General features: G+C 21.5%; 4 protein-coding genes across 4 annotated transcripts; 1 reads left to right on the top strand and 3 right to left on the bottom strand.

Annotated features, from left to right (window-relative positions):
- Window positions 1-1,394: 1,394 nt before the first annotated feature.
- Window positions 1,395-7,133, top strand: PY17X_1356400 (conserved Plasmodium protein, unknown function; the record flags this gene model as incomplete). The annotated part of the gene is made up of 1 exon (XM_725958.2): window positions 1,395-7,133. One exon carries the CDS (start codon window positions 1,395-1,397, stop codon window positions 7,131-7,133), a length of 5,739 nt encoding a protein of 1,912 aa, XP_731051.2.
- Window positions 7,134-7,691: 558 nt separating this feature from the next.
- On the bottom strand, window positions 7,692-9,955 carry PY17X_1356300 (zinc finger protein, putative; the record flags this gene model as incomplete). Its single annotated transcript, XM_022957272.1, has 3 exons — window positions 7,692-8,023; window positions 8,288-8,485; window positions 8,779-9,955. 3 exons carry the CDS (start codon window positions 9,953-9,955, stop codon window positions 7,692-7,694), a joined length of 1,707 nt encoding a protein of 568 aa, XP_022813715.1.
- Window positions 9,956-10,937: 982 nt separating this feature from the next.
- PY17X_1356200 (exoribonuclease, putative) lies at window positions 10,938-13,498 on the bottom strand (the record flags this gene model as incomplete). Its single annotated transcript, XM_022957271.2, has 2 exons — window positions 10,938-11,813; window positions 11,936-13,498. 2 exons carry the CDS (start codon window positions 13,496-13,498, stop codon window positions 10,938-10,940), a joined length of 2,439 nt encoding a protein of 812 aa, XP_022813714.2.
- A 1,598-nt stretch (window positions 13,499-15,096) lies between these two features.
- On the bottom strand, window positions 15,097-18,240 carry PY17X_1356100 (uncharacterized protein; the record flags this gene model as incomplete). The annotated part of the gene is made up of 1 exon (XM_720260.2): window positions 15,097-18,240. The coding sequence occupies one exon, from the start codon at window positions 18,238-18,240 to the stop codon at window positions 15,097-15,099; it is 3,144 nt and encodes a 1,047-aa protein (XP_725353.2).
- Between the last annotated feature and the right edge of the window lie 580 nt (window positions 18,241-18,820).

Below are 18,820 nucleotides of genomic sequence, written 5' to 3'. Positions count from 1 at the left end.
TATGAGCTTACATAAATACAAAGAAGAATACATTATTTTTAATTTTATTTTTGTACACAAATAGAAATATAAATATCATATGCATTATATATATATCTACATTGTCGTATATAATTATATAAATGTATATACAATTTGATGTTTTCCTTATCACCTTTTAATTTTTCCGGGAAATATTATTTTTATTTACTTTTTTTTATGAATATATAATATTTTTGCGTCAGTGGAAAATTAAAAAAATGTATATATTTTTTTGTATGCATTTAAAATACAAGTCTTATTATATATAGTATAAGTAGTAATAAATCTGTATATTATTATTATATACTTGTTTTTCGCATTTTTCTAATTTTGATTGAATGAAAACACAACTATTTTCCATTTTGTCGATTTCAAATGTTTTTGTATTATATTAAATATTTATTTCCTAGTTCCATTAACATAATAGGTTTTATTTTTATTATCCATTTTTTATATTTTATGAAAAACGTGTATATGTATATAATATATATATATATTGTATGTGTGTAAATAATATATGCTGTACACAAATATATAATACATTTGATACATAAGATATATATATACACACACATGTATGTATTGAATATGTACATATGAATGTATGCATGTAATATATATATATTTTACTAAATATCAATGCATATTTTTTTAAAATGAAGTATTAAAAAAGTTATTAAGCTTTATTTTATTTTTTAAGTTCATAAAATTTCAAGTTACATATATTATATAGCATGCCACATATATAAGCATATATTCATACAAAATGCACACGTTTTAATAAGACATGAAAAAATCTATTTATACATTTTCATATATGTATGCTCTCAATAGTTGTTATATATATTATGCAAAATTAAAACTAAAAAAAATTCTTATATTTCATTTTTTAAATAATACAATTTTTGAAATATCGAAAAAGAAATTTTTTAAATTAAAATTTGAATAACGGTTTTGTACTAATTTTTCATTGCATAAAATTAAGCCAATTTTTTTTATATATTCATATTTTATAATTATATAAAAATATATTATACCTAATATGCATATATATATATAGATATATACAAATAAAATAAAACATACACACATATATAATATATATATATGTATACATACATACATGCATACAATTCATATGTACATATTCAATACATATATAATACCGCTATTTATGTCATTATACACATTTGTATAAAACATTATTAACATAGTGTATATTTTTTAAACTGCTCTTTAACATTGTAAAACACTTATTTGAAGTAAACATATATATATATATGTATACTTACATATAAGGATGAAAATGCAAATAAAATAGGGATATATATAATGTAACAATTAAATTTATAAGTGTACATACATATTATAAAATGGTGCGAAATAAAAATATGAACAGCAATGTGGATTTGTGTGTTAATCACGTCGACATAAATAATAGTTATGTGGATATATTAAATATTCACGAAACATTAGTAAATCATATTCAAGCAATAGCTCCCCAATTTTACAGTTTGGTAGAAACTAATTTTAATTTAAAAAATGAAACGAATGAAACAGTAAAAAGTGTAAGTCATGACAATAGTGGTAATGCTGAAAATAGCGAAAATAGTGAAAATAGTGAAAATAATAATAATAGCAATAGTAGCAATAATAATAATAGCTATAATAATAATAGCAATAACAATAATAGCTATAATAACAATAGCTATAATAACAATAGCTATAATAACAATAGCTATAATAATAATAGCAATAATAATAGCTATATTGACCAGCGTAATAACAATTTATCGTTTAAAAAAAATACCACACATTCAATTAATAACAAAGATAAAGATAATATAAATTTTTCAAAAAAAACTCATATATACAATTTGTATACAAATAATTATGGTCCTAATTATTACAACTGTAATAGTATATCGTTAAATTCGGACCAAGTTCCAAACAAATATGATGAATATATTAATTATGAGATTAGCGACAAAAAATTATTACCAAGCAATAATTTATTATATAAAAAAAATAAAACAGAACAAATAATAAAATTAAAAGAAAAGAAGAATGCTTGTTTTATAAATACGACATATGGCAATTATGATAGTAAAAATAAACGTATTTTAAAAAATACCGATGAACAGAAAAAACAGTTATACGAATGTTCCAACATTTGTAAAACCCCAATTAATATTGATCATGTAAATGATATAATTTATTCGAGACAGCTAGCTATTAATATAAATGATAGTAATGTTGCTAATTCTGAAAATTTTATTCAAATAAATTCAAGTCAAATAAACAAAGAGTGTATTAAGAATATACGATATCCTGAATATTATTTAAATATCAATGGTCAAGATCAAATAATTGATAAAAACATAAATGACATTGTTTCCCTTGGTAAACAAGTTCGAAATAGTGACTTTGAATATTTAGGAGGATGTAATGTTGCAAATTTTGAAAAAGAAATTAAAATTTGTGAAAATATGGAAAAATATGTTAATTGCAATTATCATAATGACTTAAAAATGGGCACACACTCAAATTTCGAGATTCAATATTGCACCAGTTGCCCTAATTTAAAAAAAAATATGATAAAAATAAATAATATAGAAAATTGCTTAAAAAATACATGCACAAATCATAATTATATGAACAGGTCAGGTAAAAATGAAAAATATGAAAATGTTTATACGTTGAATAGTGGTGAAAATGGCGAAAATGGCGAAAATAGCCCAAATAGCCAAAACAATCTCAATTACGAAAATTTTTTCCCAAACAATTTGAATAATATTCATGCTGATGATAATCTAGAAGTATTTGGTACCAATTTATCAAAATATGATATAAACACATGTAAAGATATTAAAAAATATAATGAAATAAATAATCATTTTAATTTTTTAAAACATGAACGAGAAATATATAAACCAATTTATTATAATAATTGTAACAGTAATGATGACACAGATTTTTCAAAGGATAGCAACTATTCTAATAAGATTATTTTAAATATATGTGATGAAAATAATTTATTTAATAAATTAAATAAAGATAACTATATTCGAATGGGAGATGAAATGAAAAATTATGTACATTCAGGTAAAATTCAATTTGATTTTATAAAAAATGAAACAAACTATAAATTACCAATTGAGAAGGGAAATAATATTTATAAATTTGAACCAAATATTATATTTGATCAACAAATTTATAATAATATGAAAAATAAAATTTATGATAATTATTATTCGAATCATAGTTCTAAAGAAGATAATAATACAAATGATCAAGATAATAGAACACATAAATATGATGAAAATAATAATAACCAAAATAGCAGAAACGATACAACAAATAGTGGAGGTATTGGAATCGGATTGAATAACAAAAACACAAGTGGAAACAATGATGATGGTAATGATGATGATGATAAAAGTCGAGATGGAGATAAACAAAATTGTAATTATCACGAAATAAATGATGAAGAAATTGAGAATAAAAATAAGGATGAAAAAAAAAATCAAGATGATGAAATAAATGAGAAACAAACTAACGAAATAAATAATAAGAAAAATAGCAACGAACAAATTGTTACACACACTATTATGGATAACCATGATACAGAAGATGATGATGATGATACAATTCAAACAAATGGGCGACAATTTTGCGATTCTGAAAATTGTATCATATCTAAAATAAATGGGTCAAAAGGTGTTCCTAACGATATTAATAATAGTCATAATAATAATAATAATAATAACCATAATAATAATAATAACCATAATAACCATAATCATAATTATATGGCTTATAATAAAAGCTATGCTAGTGATAGTACCTTCACAGATGTGCACATATATGATAGAAATGCCGACACAGAATCAATTAATAATTTTGTTGATTCAAATATGGCAAACAGTCAAGAAAATTTTAATATATTAAATAAGCATAACAATAATAATGTTACTAATATGAACGAAGGAAATTATTTTGGGAATGATGGAAGAACTAACTATGTCAATCGCAATAATGGCAATAATGGTAATAATGGAAATTTTCCTGAAAATATTCATAACTGTTTTTCTAAGAATAATATAAATAATGAAACGTTAATAAGTAATATACAAGTGTTAAGTGGAAATAAAAATGATAACTCATTTAGAAACATAAAAAAAAACTCTATTAATGATATAACTATAAGTAGTCACAATTATAACAATAATAATAATAGCGAAGCTGGTAAAGATTTTTCAAATAATTTCCAAGGGAAATATTTAAGCAATTACCCAAATAATTATTCAGGAAATATCTCACCAAATTTTACACATAAATTTTCAAATAGTGATATACATAATATGTGTGATAATATATATAATAGTTATAATATAAATACACGTGATCAAAACAATAAATGCTTAAATGATGTTAATAATAATTGTGTAGAAACAGATTTGCTCAAATTTACAAATAGCACATATATGGATATTCATAAAATCATAAAAAATGATGATATGTTAAAAATGGAATTTACAAAAATGGAAGATTGTTTTAAAAACGTTCCAATTTCAAATAAAGTTTCCAATATTGATGGAACAAAAATTTTAGGTAATAATAGTTTATCAGATTCCATTCCTGATAAAATACGAATAAATAATAAAACCAATTCTATTAGAGGTAATGATATTAATAGATATAATGGAGGGTCTAAAAATAAATCCAAAAATAATTCTAAGGATAATGATATGTCAAGAATGTATGATAACTATAAACAATTATTAACATTAGATGATACTATGATAGATGGATATAATAATCAAAATTTTGATGATTTATATTTTCTGCAAAATAATAATATTCATCCAAATGTTTTAAATAACGATATAATTAATGATAGTATAATAAATAATAATATTGAAAAAATAATTGATATTATGAATATTAATAATGAAAATATAATAAATAAAAATGTACCACTTGAAGGAAATGGAAATATGGTTATTTCAGGTTCTGGTGGAACTGGTTTTGTTGGTTCTCCATCAGATGTAAGCACTTCTAATCAAATTATGATTAATAATAGATCAAATTGTAATCTAAGAGATCATATAAAAAGCATGCATAACAATATTCCACAAAATTTGCAACAAAATACATATATACAAGGAAAAGAAAAAAAAAGAAAAATAACATGTATTAATACAAATAATGAAAATACATGTACAATAATAAACAAATTAGATAATATGAAAGATTGTGGAATTTTAAAAGAATTTGATGATAATAAATGTATAAACACTAATCATACTAGATATAATAAAGATAAAAAAAAAATATATCAAAAAATGGATATAAGAATGTTAAATAAAACTGTACAAAAAAATAAAGAAATATGTACAAATTGTTATATACATTATGATCATTCAAAATCTAGTTATATATTAACATTTATTAATAGAAAGCAAAAAAAACAAAGAAAAATATTCCCAGTCGAACCAAATGAAAAAGATGAACCATATATAATAAAAATTATAAATTATATAAATAAATTAAAAGAAGAAAATAAAATATATGGAGTCAATGCAAATGGAAATATCAAAGAAATAGAGGAAGGAAAAAATAATTTAGAACATAACAAACAACCACTTGGTGATTTTTCAAACAACCCTCACAGAAACAATATAATCAAACCTGTAATAAATAATGTAAGAATTGAAAATATTATTGATAATAATAATAATAATAAAAGAGGTAGTATATATGGGGTTTCCGAAGGAAATAGAAATAACAATTTTTTTGATGCACGAAATGGCTCAAATCTTGGTGTGTATGTTAATCCAAAACAATTTTCAAATGCCAAACCTGTACACAATGAACAATATGGAGAAGATGGAAATTTAATAATTAAAAAAAATAACAACAATAATAATAACAACAATAATAATAACAATAACAATAATAATAGTAGTAATAGTAGTAATAATAGTAATAATGCAGGGGTTAATAATATGAGGTCAGGAAATAATTTCACTAAACAATTTCCAAAAATTCCATATATTCAACCAAACAATATGAATTATGCACACACTGATATAGCTAATATTAATAACAGAAATAACAATTTTATAAAACCCTTAAATTATTTTGATAATATTTCAGCTAGCCAAAATATGGATTTTATAAATTATAATATCCCAAATAATAAAATCGATTTTAATATGGTTAATAACCCGTGTGCAGAAGAAAAACAGCCAATTAATTTATTTTACGATCATGATAATAGCAGTAATAGCAATAATAATAATAATAATAATGGCAATAGTAATGGCAATAATAATGGAAATAATAATGGCAATAATAATGGAAATAGTAATGGCAATAGTGGGACTGGGCCGAAACAAGGCGATGAAAATTATGTAACAGATATTAATATTATTCACAATATGAACCCTGAAATAGCTAATAACTTAAATGGTGGTATCAACCAAAATATGAGAATGGGGAACATAAATTATGCACAAAATATGAATGAAAATTGTAATCGAATAAATAGTGTACCCTTACATATGAATCATAATATGAATAATCATTTTCATACAAATATTAATGATATAAATAATAACTCTTTTGGTAATAATTTTTATGATAATATTCCTTCTGATATAAATGGAAAAAATAATATATATCCATTTTCAAATATAAAAGGAATGAATATTATGAATGTTAATAATAATAATCCACATTCATCTATTTCACCATCTGGTCGTGGAACTATTACAACTAATTCACCATCTCCTAATAATTCTATTAAAAATAATCAACACAATAATAATCAACACAATAATAATCAACACAATAATAATAACAATTTGTTAATAAATCAAAATAATGATGAATTTCATTCAGCTAATGTTATGAATAATATGAATTTTAATATTTATCCTGGAAACAATATACCAAATAACGATGATACCGAAATTATCAAAAATTATAATAATATAATAAATGATTATCAGAGAAATATATTTAATTCAAATAATTATGGTAACACAAATAGTATGGAGTCCATTTTATCCCTTAGAGGGGGAAGTGTGCATAATAATGAATAAAAAAAAAAAAAATATATATATATTATATATATATATATATATATAATAATGTGTGTATATGTAATCATCATATCAAAATGGTATATTATAATTTTATTTACACATTTTTAAAACATAATTATGTTTTAATTTAATAACTAAATTCCTACAATAGCTATTGCAGGAATTTTATGCATAAATTGGTAAAGATAAAGAATTCAAAAATCTAAAAATTCATATTTTTATACATTAACACCTAACCATGTTTTAAAAATAAAACATGATATTTTTTTTTACACCTTTTTTTTTTTTGTATATATCTATTGTATGCATATCTATTTAAACTTTTGATAGTTGGAAAACCTATATTGGGACAAATGTTTTCCCCTTTTTATTTTTTTTAATATTATTATTATTTAAAAAGTTTACTAGTTTTCGCTAGCTTATGTAAATTAACAAACGAAAAAAAAAAAAAATAATATAGCTATTTATTTTATAGCTAGCTAGCTATATGTTAATAAAAAAACAAACATATGGGACAGCCCAAGTGAAACCAGGCGAAACCAAGTGAAAATTTGTCTAACACTCATCGTCACTCATGTTTAGCACATTATATTTATATCTTTTTTTTTCCGTTATGGGATTAATTTTTTCGGATTTAAGTAAATTTGTGTCCTCTTTTTGTGTGTCATTTTTTAAAAACATTTTACATAAATCATTAACATAACTTATATATTTTTTTTCTTTATTACTTAAATAATTATGGGGTGTATCATTAGATAGTTTTTTTTTTTTTTCTTGATATATTTTTTCGTGTTCATTTAAGTATTCACTAAATTCTTTTATTTTTGCATAATCCACATTTTCATTTATTTTAAGGTTTTCAAAATCAATGTCGATATTTATATCGGCTGCAAAAGATGAACAAGGAAAAATAAGGATATTTATTTCGTTTATTTCGCCGACATTGCTATTATATGTATATGAACGGAGAGTGTAGGTAGCGAATTCTATATAAGCACAAAACGCACGAAATAAAAAAAAGCTGTACAGGTAATATTAACGAAATCGATAAAACTGACGAAATCGTTAGAATTAACGAAACCGATAAAATTTTGTTATATATTTTCACAATTTAATTCACAACGAAATAAGGATATACAAAATTGCCTTACTAATTTTTTTTTTGAATATATCATAATATTTGTTTACTATCTCATTTTTTGTATCATCATCATAACATGAAAAATGAATATCATGAATGTTGAGGGTATGCTTAATGTCATCTTCGAACCAATCTATACTGTCATCAATTATTTTCGTATTTTCTTCATTTATAGAGTTTTTTAACATTTTATTTCGCATATCAATGGCTGCACATGTTGAAAAAAAACAAAAAAAAAACAAAAAAAAACAAAAAAAAAACATGTATATATATGTATATATATTATGTGCGTGTGGAGAATAATGAACATGTACATATTTGTGCATACTCGCTTATTTATATATTGACGGTTTCGTGTAAATTGTTAAATAAGATAACAAAATTGGATGGTTATACAAAAGAAAAGATTATGTAAATGTCTATTGTAGTAATTAGATAAAAGTGTAAGAAACATCTACACAATCTTTTCTTTTGTATTTGAATCTAATGAAAAAAACTAACCTTTTTTTAAATTATTATTAAGTGGGTCAAAATAATATTTATAGAGAAAGGGGTTTGAATTTTTCATATTTGTGATAATATTGTTTGTTTTAGTTTCTAATTTGTTTGATAAAAATATTGTATTTATAAAATCTGATTCATATAAAGGATTATCACAAAATATACAATTTTTAAATTTAATTTTTGAACAAAATAATTTTCCACATATAAGACAGTTTGTATATATTTTATGGTTTTTGCCGTTACATGTACATATTTGAATATTTTTTTTTTTTTTTTTTTGGCTAATTTGATCATTATTACTATCATCTTTTTTTACATTCTCGTTATCAATAATTTCGATAATATCTTTTAATGAGCATGAATTTTCTTTTCTATTAAAAAAGGAGAAGTAGTCAATTTGTTCTTTTTTTTCGCTTTTTTCTTTTTTTTCGCTTTTTTCTTCTTTTTCGCTTTTTTCTTCTTTTTGCTCTGCCTTTTTACTGAGTGTCTTGCTATGTTCACATTTTTTTTGATCGTTATTTGTCATTGTTCCAAGCATACAATTTTTTACATTTTTGTTATGCAGTTTATCAAATAATGAATTTGCGTTTGGCTCCTTTTCTTTTTCATTTAGATTTGTTTTATTTTGTATTTTCTTTCCTTTTGGAAGATGTGAATTTTCACTACCTTTGCTACGATCTGTCTGACTATTTTTACTCTCATTTTTATTTATATTTCCATTTCCATTTCCATTTCCATTTCCATTTCCATTTCCATTTCCATTTCCATTTTCACTTCCCCTGTTACGAAGTGGGTTATGATCATGTTTCTTAAAAATATACTCTATCGAATTGTGTATAGATTTATTTTTTATTCCATTATCATTTTTTATTTCATCAAACTTTTGAGAGTTGTTATTATTTTCTAGTACATTTGATGGGGTAAACTTATTTTTGGAATCAACTAAATTTTGTGTAAATTTTTTAACATTATTTATTGTTATTTTATTATTTTTATTATTTTCAAAAAAAGAATAATTTATTAAATATATAGAACTATACAAATCATATGTTTTACTATTTAATATTGATTTTATATATGTTAATTCTAAATCCTCACTTTTCAAATTAAAAAATTTTATTATTTTATTTCGCAAATAGTTTGCATATTTTTCATTATCTTCAATTCCATTCATGGTTTTTTATATTTATCATATTTATCATATTTATCATATTTATCATATTTATCATATTTATCATATTTATCATATTTATCATATTAATCAAAATTTTTTATTTTCTTATATTTCATTATCTACATTCCTTTATATCTATATAATAAATTTAACTACAAAATATTGTTTCACCAATTTGGGTCCTGAACATAATACTGAACTGGATGAGAAACCAAAAAACGTCTAAGTGATTATTTCGCCAACTTGCTAATTTTGCTAATTTGAAGAAATGGCAGTTATTTCCACATACAAATACCATGCATTGTCAAACATGTATTAACCAAATTAAAACGTCAAAATGTATGCAAATTTTATTGCTTTATTTAAAAAAATCATAACATTTGTATATACAATATTTTTTATTTGCATACATATATCATGGCTAGTATGAAAAAAAAAAAAAAAAAAATATTTAAAAAAAATATTTAAAAAAAAAATAATTTTTTTAAGAGTAAAATATTTGATTTTTGTTGTTTTAAACAGCAAACATGTATAAAATAAAATGGAAATGCGAAATATGTTTTATTAAGATTGGTAAAATCGATCAAATTTCAAATGTTCAATAAATTTATATTATATCATGAGAATGATATACTAAAAGGGTGTGTGGTATAACATAAATAATTAAAAAAAAAAAAAAATTACAAAATTCAAAAAGCTGATAAAATAGTAAGAATATATAAACAATTAAAAGTGTTGGTTTTCTTTGAAATTACAAAATATGTGTGTAACGATATTAAGAATGTAATATATTATATAACACATAAAATGATAGGGGGTGTATTTTTGTTTGGCCATTAACATATATTTGTCTAGATTTTATAAATATATAAACTTTTCTACAATAGTTTATCATATTCTCAAAACTTAATCTGTGTAACTGTTTCAAATATATATACATATATATATACATACATACTAATTTGACATTGTGCTAGTTTGATTAATTTTTAAGAAGTAGGGAAAACCAACCATTGTAGTTTTTTTTCTTTACATTAAAACATAAAGTATTTTTTAAATTAGTTATCGAATTCATTATATATGCATTTTTGTCACTATTTTTATGTTGATATAAATAATTAAGAATGTGTAAATCATATGTATATAATAAATGTTTAAACTCTAAAAAAGGTGAATCTTTATCTATAATTTGTTTATTTTCTTTTTTATTTTTAATATTTTGTTCAATATTTTGAATTTTATCATTTAAACATTTTATTTTATCATCTATATTTATTATATTTGAATAAAATATTTCTTTTGCTAAATTTAATGTATCTTTAACTTTTTCAATAGCTAAATAATTATTGCTATATGATAATAAAATTAAAACATCTTGTTCTTTCATATTATTATAAACATGTTCTATATTTTTACTTAATTTATTTAATATATCGTTTGTTTCAACTCTTGTTGGAAAATCAAAAAACTTTTCATTGTCTTCAATGTTAAAAGATTTTTCTTTTGAATTTTTTATACAATTATAAATTTTACTATTACATAAATTTTCATATTCTCTTAAAATTAAAATATAATTTTTTATTTTATTTTCATTTTTAATATTATTTACAACATTTTCTATACATTCATCATCATTTTCACATGAACAATAAAAACAGTTTCGCATTATATATTTTGAAAATTTTTCTTCAATATATATATTCTTAGAATCATATATACACATATTTTTATCATATTTTGAGTTCACATCTTGTTCACTAATTATATTACTCTTTATATTTAAATAATTATTTTTTTCCATAAATAGTGGAAGTGGGTAAAATCCGTAATAACTTTCGGAGCTGTCGAACTCGCTAATCTGGAAAAAAAAAAAAAAAAAAAAATAAAAATAAAAAATAACACATTAAAGCGGTGTAACACATTAAAGCGGTGTAACACATTAAAGAAGTACAACAGATAACAGCGACATGGCGACGTTACCTTTTTTAGTGCCAGAAACATACTAATGCGAGCATCGTCTATCGAATTATGGCCATTCTCTCTTTCCATTGTAATATTTAAATGTTTTTTTGAAAGATTAAAAAGAGAAGGTTTTAAAAAATTATAATAATTATTAGAATAAATAACTGAAGTATCAATAATATAATCATGTTTAATTTTTAAAGCATGTAAATCATTTTCTAGAGAATGCCCAATAAGTATTGATTTATTATTTAATATATTTTTTAATTCATTTTGTACATCTGTTAATTTTGTATTAACATTTTTTAATGTGTTTTCATTTATTCCTGAATATAATGTTAAATAATTTGTTATTTTATTATCAGGCAATACATATGAATCATAAATTATATTCATATATGCATCTACTATTGTAACTTTTGTAAGTTCTCTATGTCCACCTGATGTTTCACACATTTCACAATCTATACTAAAAATATTATTTATATCGAATTCAAATTTGTTTGTATTGGGTTCTGTTTTAGGAATAGTTTCTATTTCACTCTCATGATCCTGTGCATCTACCGTTTCGCCATTTGCAGTTTCGTCACATCCTTTATCACATATAAGATCTGTTTCAACATTTTCATCAGCATTACAACCATTTAATAGTGCGTTTTCTATCACTTTTGAATTATCACCACCATTTTGTTTTATTTCATCTTTTTTTTTTTGATTATTTTGAGAATCCACTTTTGAGTTTGAACTTAATTTTTTAGTTGTTTTTTCTAATGTTATGGAAGATGAAGCATTTATAAGCTTTTCCAATATTTTTGCATATATTTCTATATGCTCATCTGTAAAAGTTTTTTTTTTTTTTTCATAATTAATTTTTGACGTTGTATCATTTGAAGTGTTGTCCGTTTCTTTTTCCGTTTCTTTTTCCGTTTCTTTTTCTGGGTCGGATTCGTGGGTAGAAGTATACACCGAATTGACAGAGGAAAATAAATACCTTTTTATATCAGAAATATTTTTTGTTTTTTTTTGATAGTAAATATGATCAAAATTAATATAATTAACAGAATCTGAATTAGGATATCTATATAAAAACATTTGTTCTTTTGTTAATAAAAAATTTTCTATATTAAAATTAAGAACATTGTTTATTTTTTCCTTATTTTTGAATATTGGTATATTTAATATTTTAGCAATAATATTACTATAAGCACTTTTTACACAATTTTCTTCTAATTGAATTTTTCTAAAATTATTATTTTTTTGTAATTTATTAAAAACATTATCTGTTGTTATATCTCTTATATATGTACATGATAAATTAGGTATTATCATAATTATTAAATTTGATAAATTGTCATTATTTTTTATTTGAAACATATTATTTTTTATAATATTTTTATTTATTCTTAAATTTATTATAAAATTTTGAATATCTTTAAGTACAATATTTCTATGCCCATAAAATGATACTTCCAATTTTGTATTATTTTCATCATCTATTTTTCTTTTTACATTTCTGAATCCTTCTCCTGTATTCTTATTTCCATTCTTACCATTTTTTCCACACTTTCTTTTTTTTTTCATTATATTAGGATATAAAAAGGGGTTGAATAAATAAATAAATAAATACTAAACACAGTGAATATATGTGTGTATATATGTATGCATGGCCAGTAATAATGACAATACATACATGTAACCAATATATTTCATATAGTGTGAAACACACTATTATCATAAAACTTTAAATATGCATGTAGTATATGTATATATTATGCAACCTCATCATATTACATTCGTTTTCTCCGCCCCTCTCGTGATTATCTCGCGATTGTGCTTAGTTTGTGATTGTGATTAGTTTGTGATTTAAAAATTTGATCTGTAAATGTGGTAACTAAACAAGTACGATTTCTCAACTTAACATGTATATTTTTTTTTTTTTTTTTTTTTTTTTTTTTTGATAATACAAGATAAACAAGATAATAATTCGACCTCAATAAATTATTTACATCATTCTTAAAGATTGTTTTTTTTTTTTCCTTTAAATATGTTTACAAGTTTCTATAAAAGTGAATACATTTAACGCATACATGTATTATATATAATAAGTTACATACAAATATTTGAGGTATTGCAAATGGCGAGTTGCTCTGTACATATCTATATGTATACAAATAAAACTTTCAGTAAAAAAATGCTAAATTGAAAAACCAATTAAATAAATAATGAATAAATATTACAATTATTTTTAAATAAATAAATAAATACATATATATATAATGCATAAATAATAACAAAAATAATTAAATAAATCGAATAAAGAAAATGAGAATGATAATAAAAATATACAGCCAAATTTCTTTGTTCAGGAACTAGCAATAATATATGCACAATTATACCCGCTATATAATATAAAATAAAAAAAATATATTAAATAAATATTTTTATAAAAAAACAACTAAATAGTAAAAATTATTCTAATAAATACAAAAAGAATGTTTACGAAATTTAAATAACAATTTATTTATAACATATTTTATGTAAAATTGGAAAATGTTTTATCAAGTTTAATGAATATTTAATTTTTTGTTCTGTTAATTTGTAACTTGAAAAAAATTGTACAAAATTGTAAAAAATTACAAAAAAATTACAAAAAAGTATACATTTTTAAACGTTGTATAAGAAAAACAAATAACTTCAGTTTTGCGAAACTATAGATAACATTAATTTAAAGACGATACTTGGATAGTAATCATTATTATTTATGTAAAAAGACATTCAAACAAGTTTTTTTTTTTTTTTTTTTCTTTTTTTCTTTTTTTTGTAACTCTAATTCGGTATAAGAAACACAAACCTTTTATAATGAAATTGAAAAGGCCATCAAAAGGGAAGCACTTTTTAAGGATATGGTTAACAACGTGGTTTATACAATTTGATGATTTTTCCAAATTTATAAAGTGTGTAATATTTTTAAAAAAAAATGAAAAAGTTTATCAGGACTTGTAGCAATTGCTATTTAAAATAGAAAAACATATTTAATTCATTAAAACGTAAATTTTATGTACATTAAAAAAAAGGTGATAAAAATGAGAAAAAAAAATATTCCTAATTATTAGTAAAATGTATATTCCTGATTATTAGTAAAATACAAACTTTTGTTGTATAGAATATTTTACTATTTATTAAAAATTGTTTGTTAAATAATTTTTAATTCGATATATTAAATTGTGTTGATCCATTTTGACAAATTCTTGTTGTTCTTTATATGTAGCATGTTCTATTGGATGATTTGGAAAATAAATATTTTTAACATATAACTTATTTTTTAATATATAATTTTTTTCAATTAAATAATTATTAAAGTGTGTGTAAAAACCACCTAATGTATTATCTTCATATGTAATTAAATAATTATGTTTATTTTTATTTATTACATAATCTATAATATTTTTATCCATTGGATTTAAAAATATCATATCAATAATTGAAAAAGAAAAATTTTCAGAAAATTTTTCATCTTTTTCTATTTCTTTTATTGCATTTACAATATTATATAACATACTTCCCATATTAAATATACAGACTAATTTTTTTCCTTTTTTTTCTCTACTCATTTGAATTATTTGTGATTTACCAAAGTAGTTGTTTCGAGCATATTCTGGATCTCCAATTTTTTCAATCTCTTCTAGATCTTTCATAATATTTATATTTAAATAATTTTCCATGTAACTATTACTTAATGTGTTAACTTTAGGGAGTCTAATATATATAGAACCTTCTTTTCTATTTATAGAACAATATTTTAAAGCTTTTTTTAAAGATATATCATTACTTGGTGATATAATAGTAGAATTATTTAAAACACCTAAATAAGACAAGTCATAAATACCTTGATGTGTAGCCCCATCTTCACCTACTAAACCACTTCTATTAATTATAATATTTAATGGAATTTTTTGTAAATTTAAATCATGTATTATTTGGTCATATGCTCTTTGCATAAATGTTGAATATATATGTAAATGTACATTTAAATTTTTATTCAAACTCATAGAAGCTGAAAATGTAACAGCATGTTGTTCTGATATTCCTACATCATAAACATTTTTTGGATATTTTTGGCTAATATCTAATAATCCAGAACCTCCTAACATAGCTGGAGAAATAAATATAATATTTTTATTTTTTTCTAAATATTTTAGCATTTCTTTTGTATATACATTAATATATGTTTCGTTTGAAAATATTTCGTTATCATTTAGTATAGTATCTTTTTTTTCGTTATCTTCTTTTTTAGATTGTTCATTATTATTTTCGTCATGGCAACTATCCAATTCTTCTATATTAAATTTGAAAATTTCATTTTTTTTTATTGAATGCATAATATTTATTGGACTTTTTGAATTTATAAAATCGCTAGATTTGTTTGTTAATATGTGAAGTATGGTTGATTTTTGTATACCCTTATTTTTTATATCTTCTAAAATTTTTATAACTTGTTCTATATTATTTCCATCAATAGGTCCTATATAATTATAATTAAGATTTGTAAAAATATTTTCTTTTTTACCTGACTCGTTAATGTTATTTTCTTTTTTATCTGACTCGTTAATGTTATTTTCTTTTTTATCTGACTCGTTAATGTTATTTTCTTTACTATTGTAATGGTTAACTTTGTTTAAATTTTCATTTCCAATTATTTGTCCATTTTTTTTGACAAAATCATATAAATGATCTGAAATAGCGCCTATTGGTTTATTCCCAGATATACACTTTCCATTTGTAGGAAGCGAAACTTGTCTATTATCATTATAAATTATCAAAACTTTTGAATTTAAAAAAGATATATAATTTAATGCTTCTAAAGCCATTCCACCAGTTAATCCTCCATCTCCAATAATAGAAATGTAGAATTTATTTGGTGAATAACTACGATCACAATTATTTTCAATTTTTAAAATATCATTTTCTTTTTTATTAGAACATAATAATTGCCAATCTCCTTCATATATACCTTGGATTGCACTTAAAGCGGTTGAACTATGCCCTGCACCAAATTTATCATAACTACTTTCAAAAATATTTAAAAAACCACTAATTCCATTTTTTTGTCTTAAAGATAAAAATAATAATTTTCTACCAGTTAATATTTTATGTATATATGTTTGATGGCCTATATCATATATAATTTCATCTAAAGGTGGATTAAAAATATATAACAAAGATAGTTGTAATTCTAATAAGCTAAGAGATGGTGAGAAATGACCTGCTGTTATATTTACTAAAAAAAAATGAAATATTTTTAATTCATGTGATAATAAAGGTAAATATTTTTTTTTTAAATTTTTTAAATCCATAGGAGTATTAATTATTTTTAATAATGGTAAATAATTAAGAATAGTTATCATTCTTTTTATATTTTTTTTGTTATAATATTTTTTATTTATAGTATTTATTAATACTCCATTATTTGTAAATTCTTCTTGGATTTTTTTTTCAAATTCTTCATCATTATATTTATCTATATCAAAAATTATACTTTTTTTTACATTTTTAAAAAAATATTTCTGTTCATAATTTTTAGGAATATCTCTTTTAACATATAGATTTACTATTTCGTTGTAAATTTCTTCTCCATATTTATTTTTATACATGTCTACATTTATATATTTATTTATTTTGTCAAAATATTTATCCAAATTATTTCCATTATAATTTTCATAACAGTTATTTATGTTTTTATTCGAAATTGTATTATCATCATTTGTACTATTATCTCCTAACGAATGAATTGAATAATTTTTTTTTTCTGAATTAAATATTTTCAAGTACACATTATTTTTATAATTTTCTTGAGTATACATTAATTTACGATTGAATAAATAATTTAGACCTTGATTTTTATTCCAGTTTTTTTTTAAATTAAAATGAGGTGAATTTGAAGAATTTATAAATAACAATTTTGATTTATTTTTATATGTTTTCCTTTTTTCATCACTTTTTGTAACTTGTTCTTTTCCATTATTTTTATACAAACATTGTTTGAAATTATCAATTTGTTTATAACATATATTTGGCTCATTAAACTCTTCTAAATTTTTATAAGGACTCAAATTTTTATATGATAATGTTTTGAAAAAACGGGGTAATATATTCTTAAAACGACCACATAAATTCCCTTCCCCTCCAGGAAAATTAGATATATTTATTGAATTCATGTGTTTGTTACATTTTTTTATATTTGAATATACAAATGGGTTATTCATATGTATTAACATGATAAGTGCTACACATAGCACATAAAAAAAAGGAATTTTATGTAGCATGGTGCTGACTTGACATTGTATGGAGCCGAGCGAACAAAAATAACTCTATTAACAAACTAAAAAAAATTACATTTTTATTATTTAATTGATATATGGATATTTTCGTAAATATTACTATTGCCACGATTGCTACGATTGCTACGATTGCTACGATTGCTATTATTATATAATAACAAATTATTCATTAATTTGCTTGTTCAGTCGGGTATTATATTGTCATGCAAAAATGTTAAAAAAAAATTAATTGTAGGAGAAATTTCCAATATAAATTAATTTAAATTTAAAAAAAGTTAAAACAAATTAAAAAAAAATAATATGTATTGTATTATTTATAATAACAGAATGAAAATACTGACACAGGTGATGTCGAATTTTTAAAAATTGCAATTTGAATGATAGCACGCAAAATGTTTAGTAGCAAATGGGTTTTCAAAAAAAAAATAAAAAAAAATAATAATAGTAATGACAAAAATAATGACAATAATAATGGCAATAATATTAAAACATTAAAACATTAAAACATTAAAATTTTAAATTGTAATAATACGCAAAAAAAAACGAAAAAATTGCACGTCCTTTT

The sequence above is a fragment of the Plasmodium yoelii genome (genome assembly GCF_900002385.2).
Source record: "Plasmodium yoelii strain 17X genome assembly, chromosome: 13".
NCBI lineage: Eukaryota > Apicomplexa > Aconoidasida > Haemosporida > Plasmodiidae > Plasmodium > Plasmodium yoelii.
Note: the sequence above shows the minus strand (reverse complement) of the source record. Positions and strands in the feature narration are given on the sequence as shown.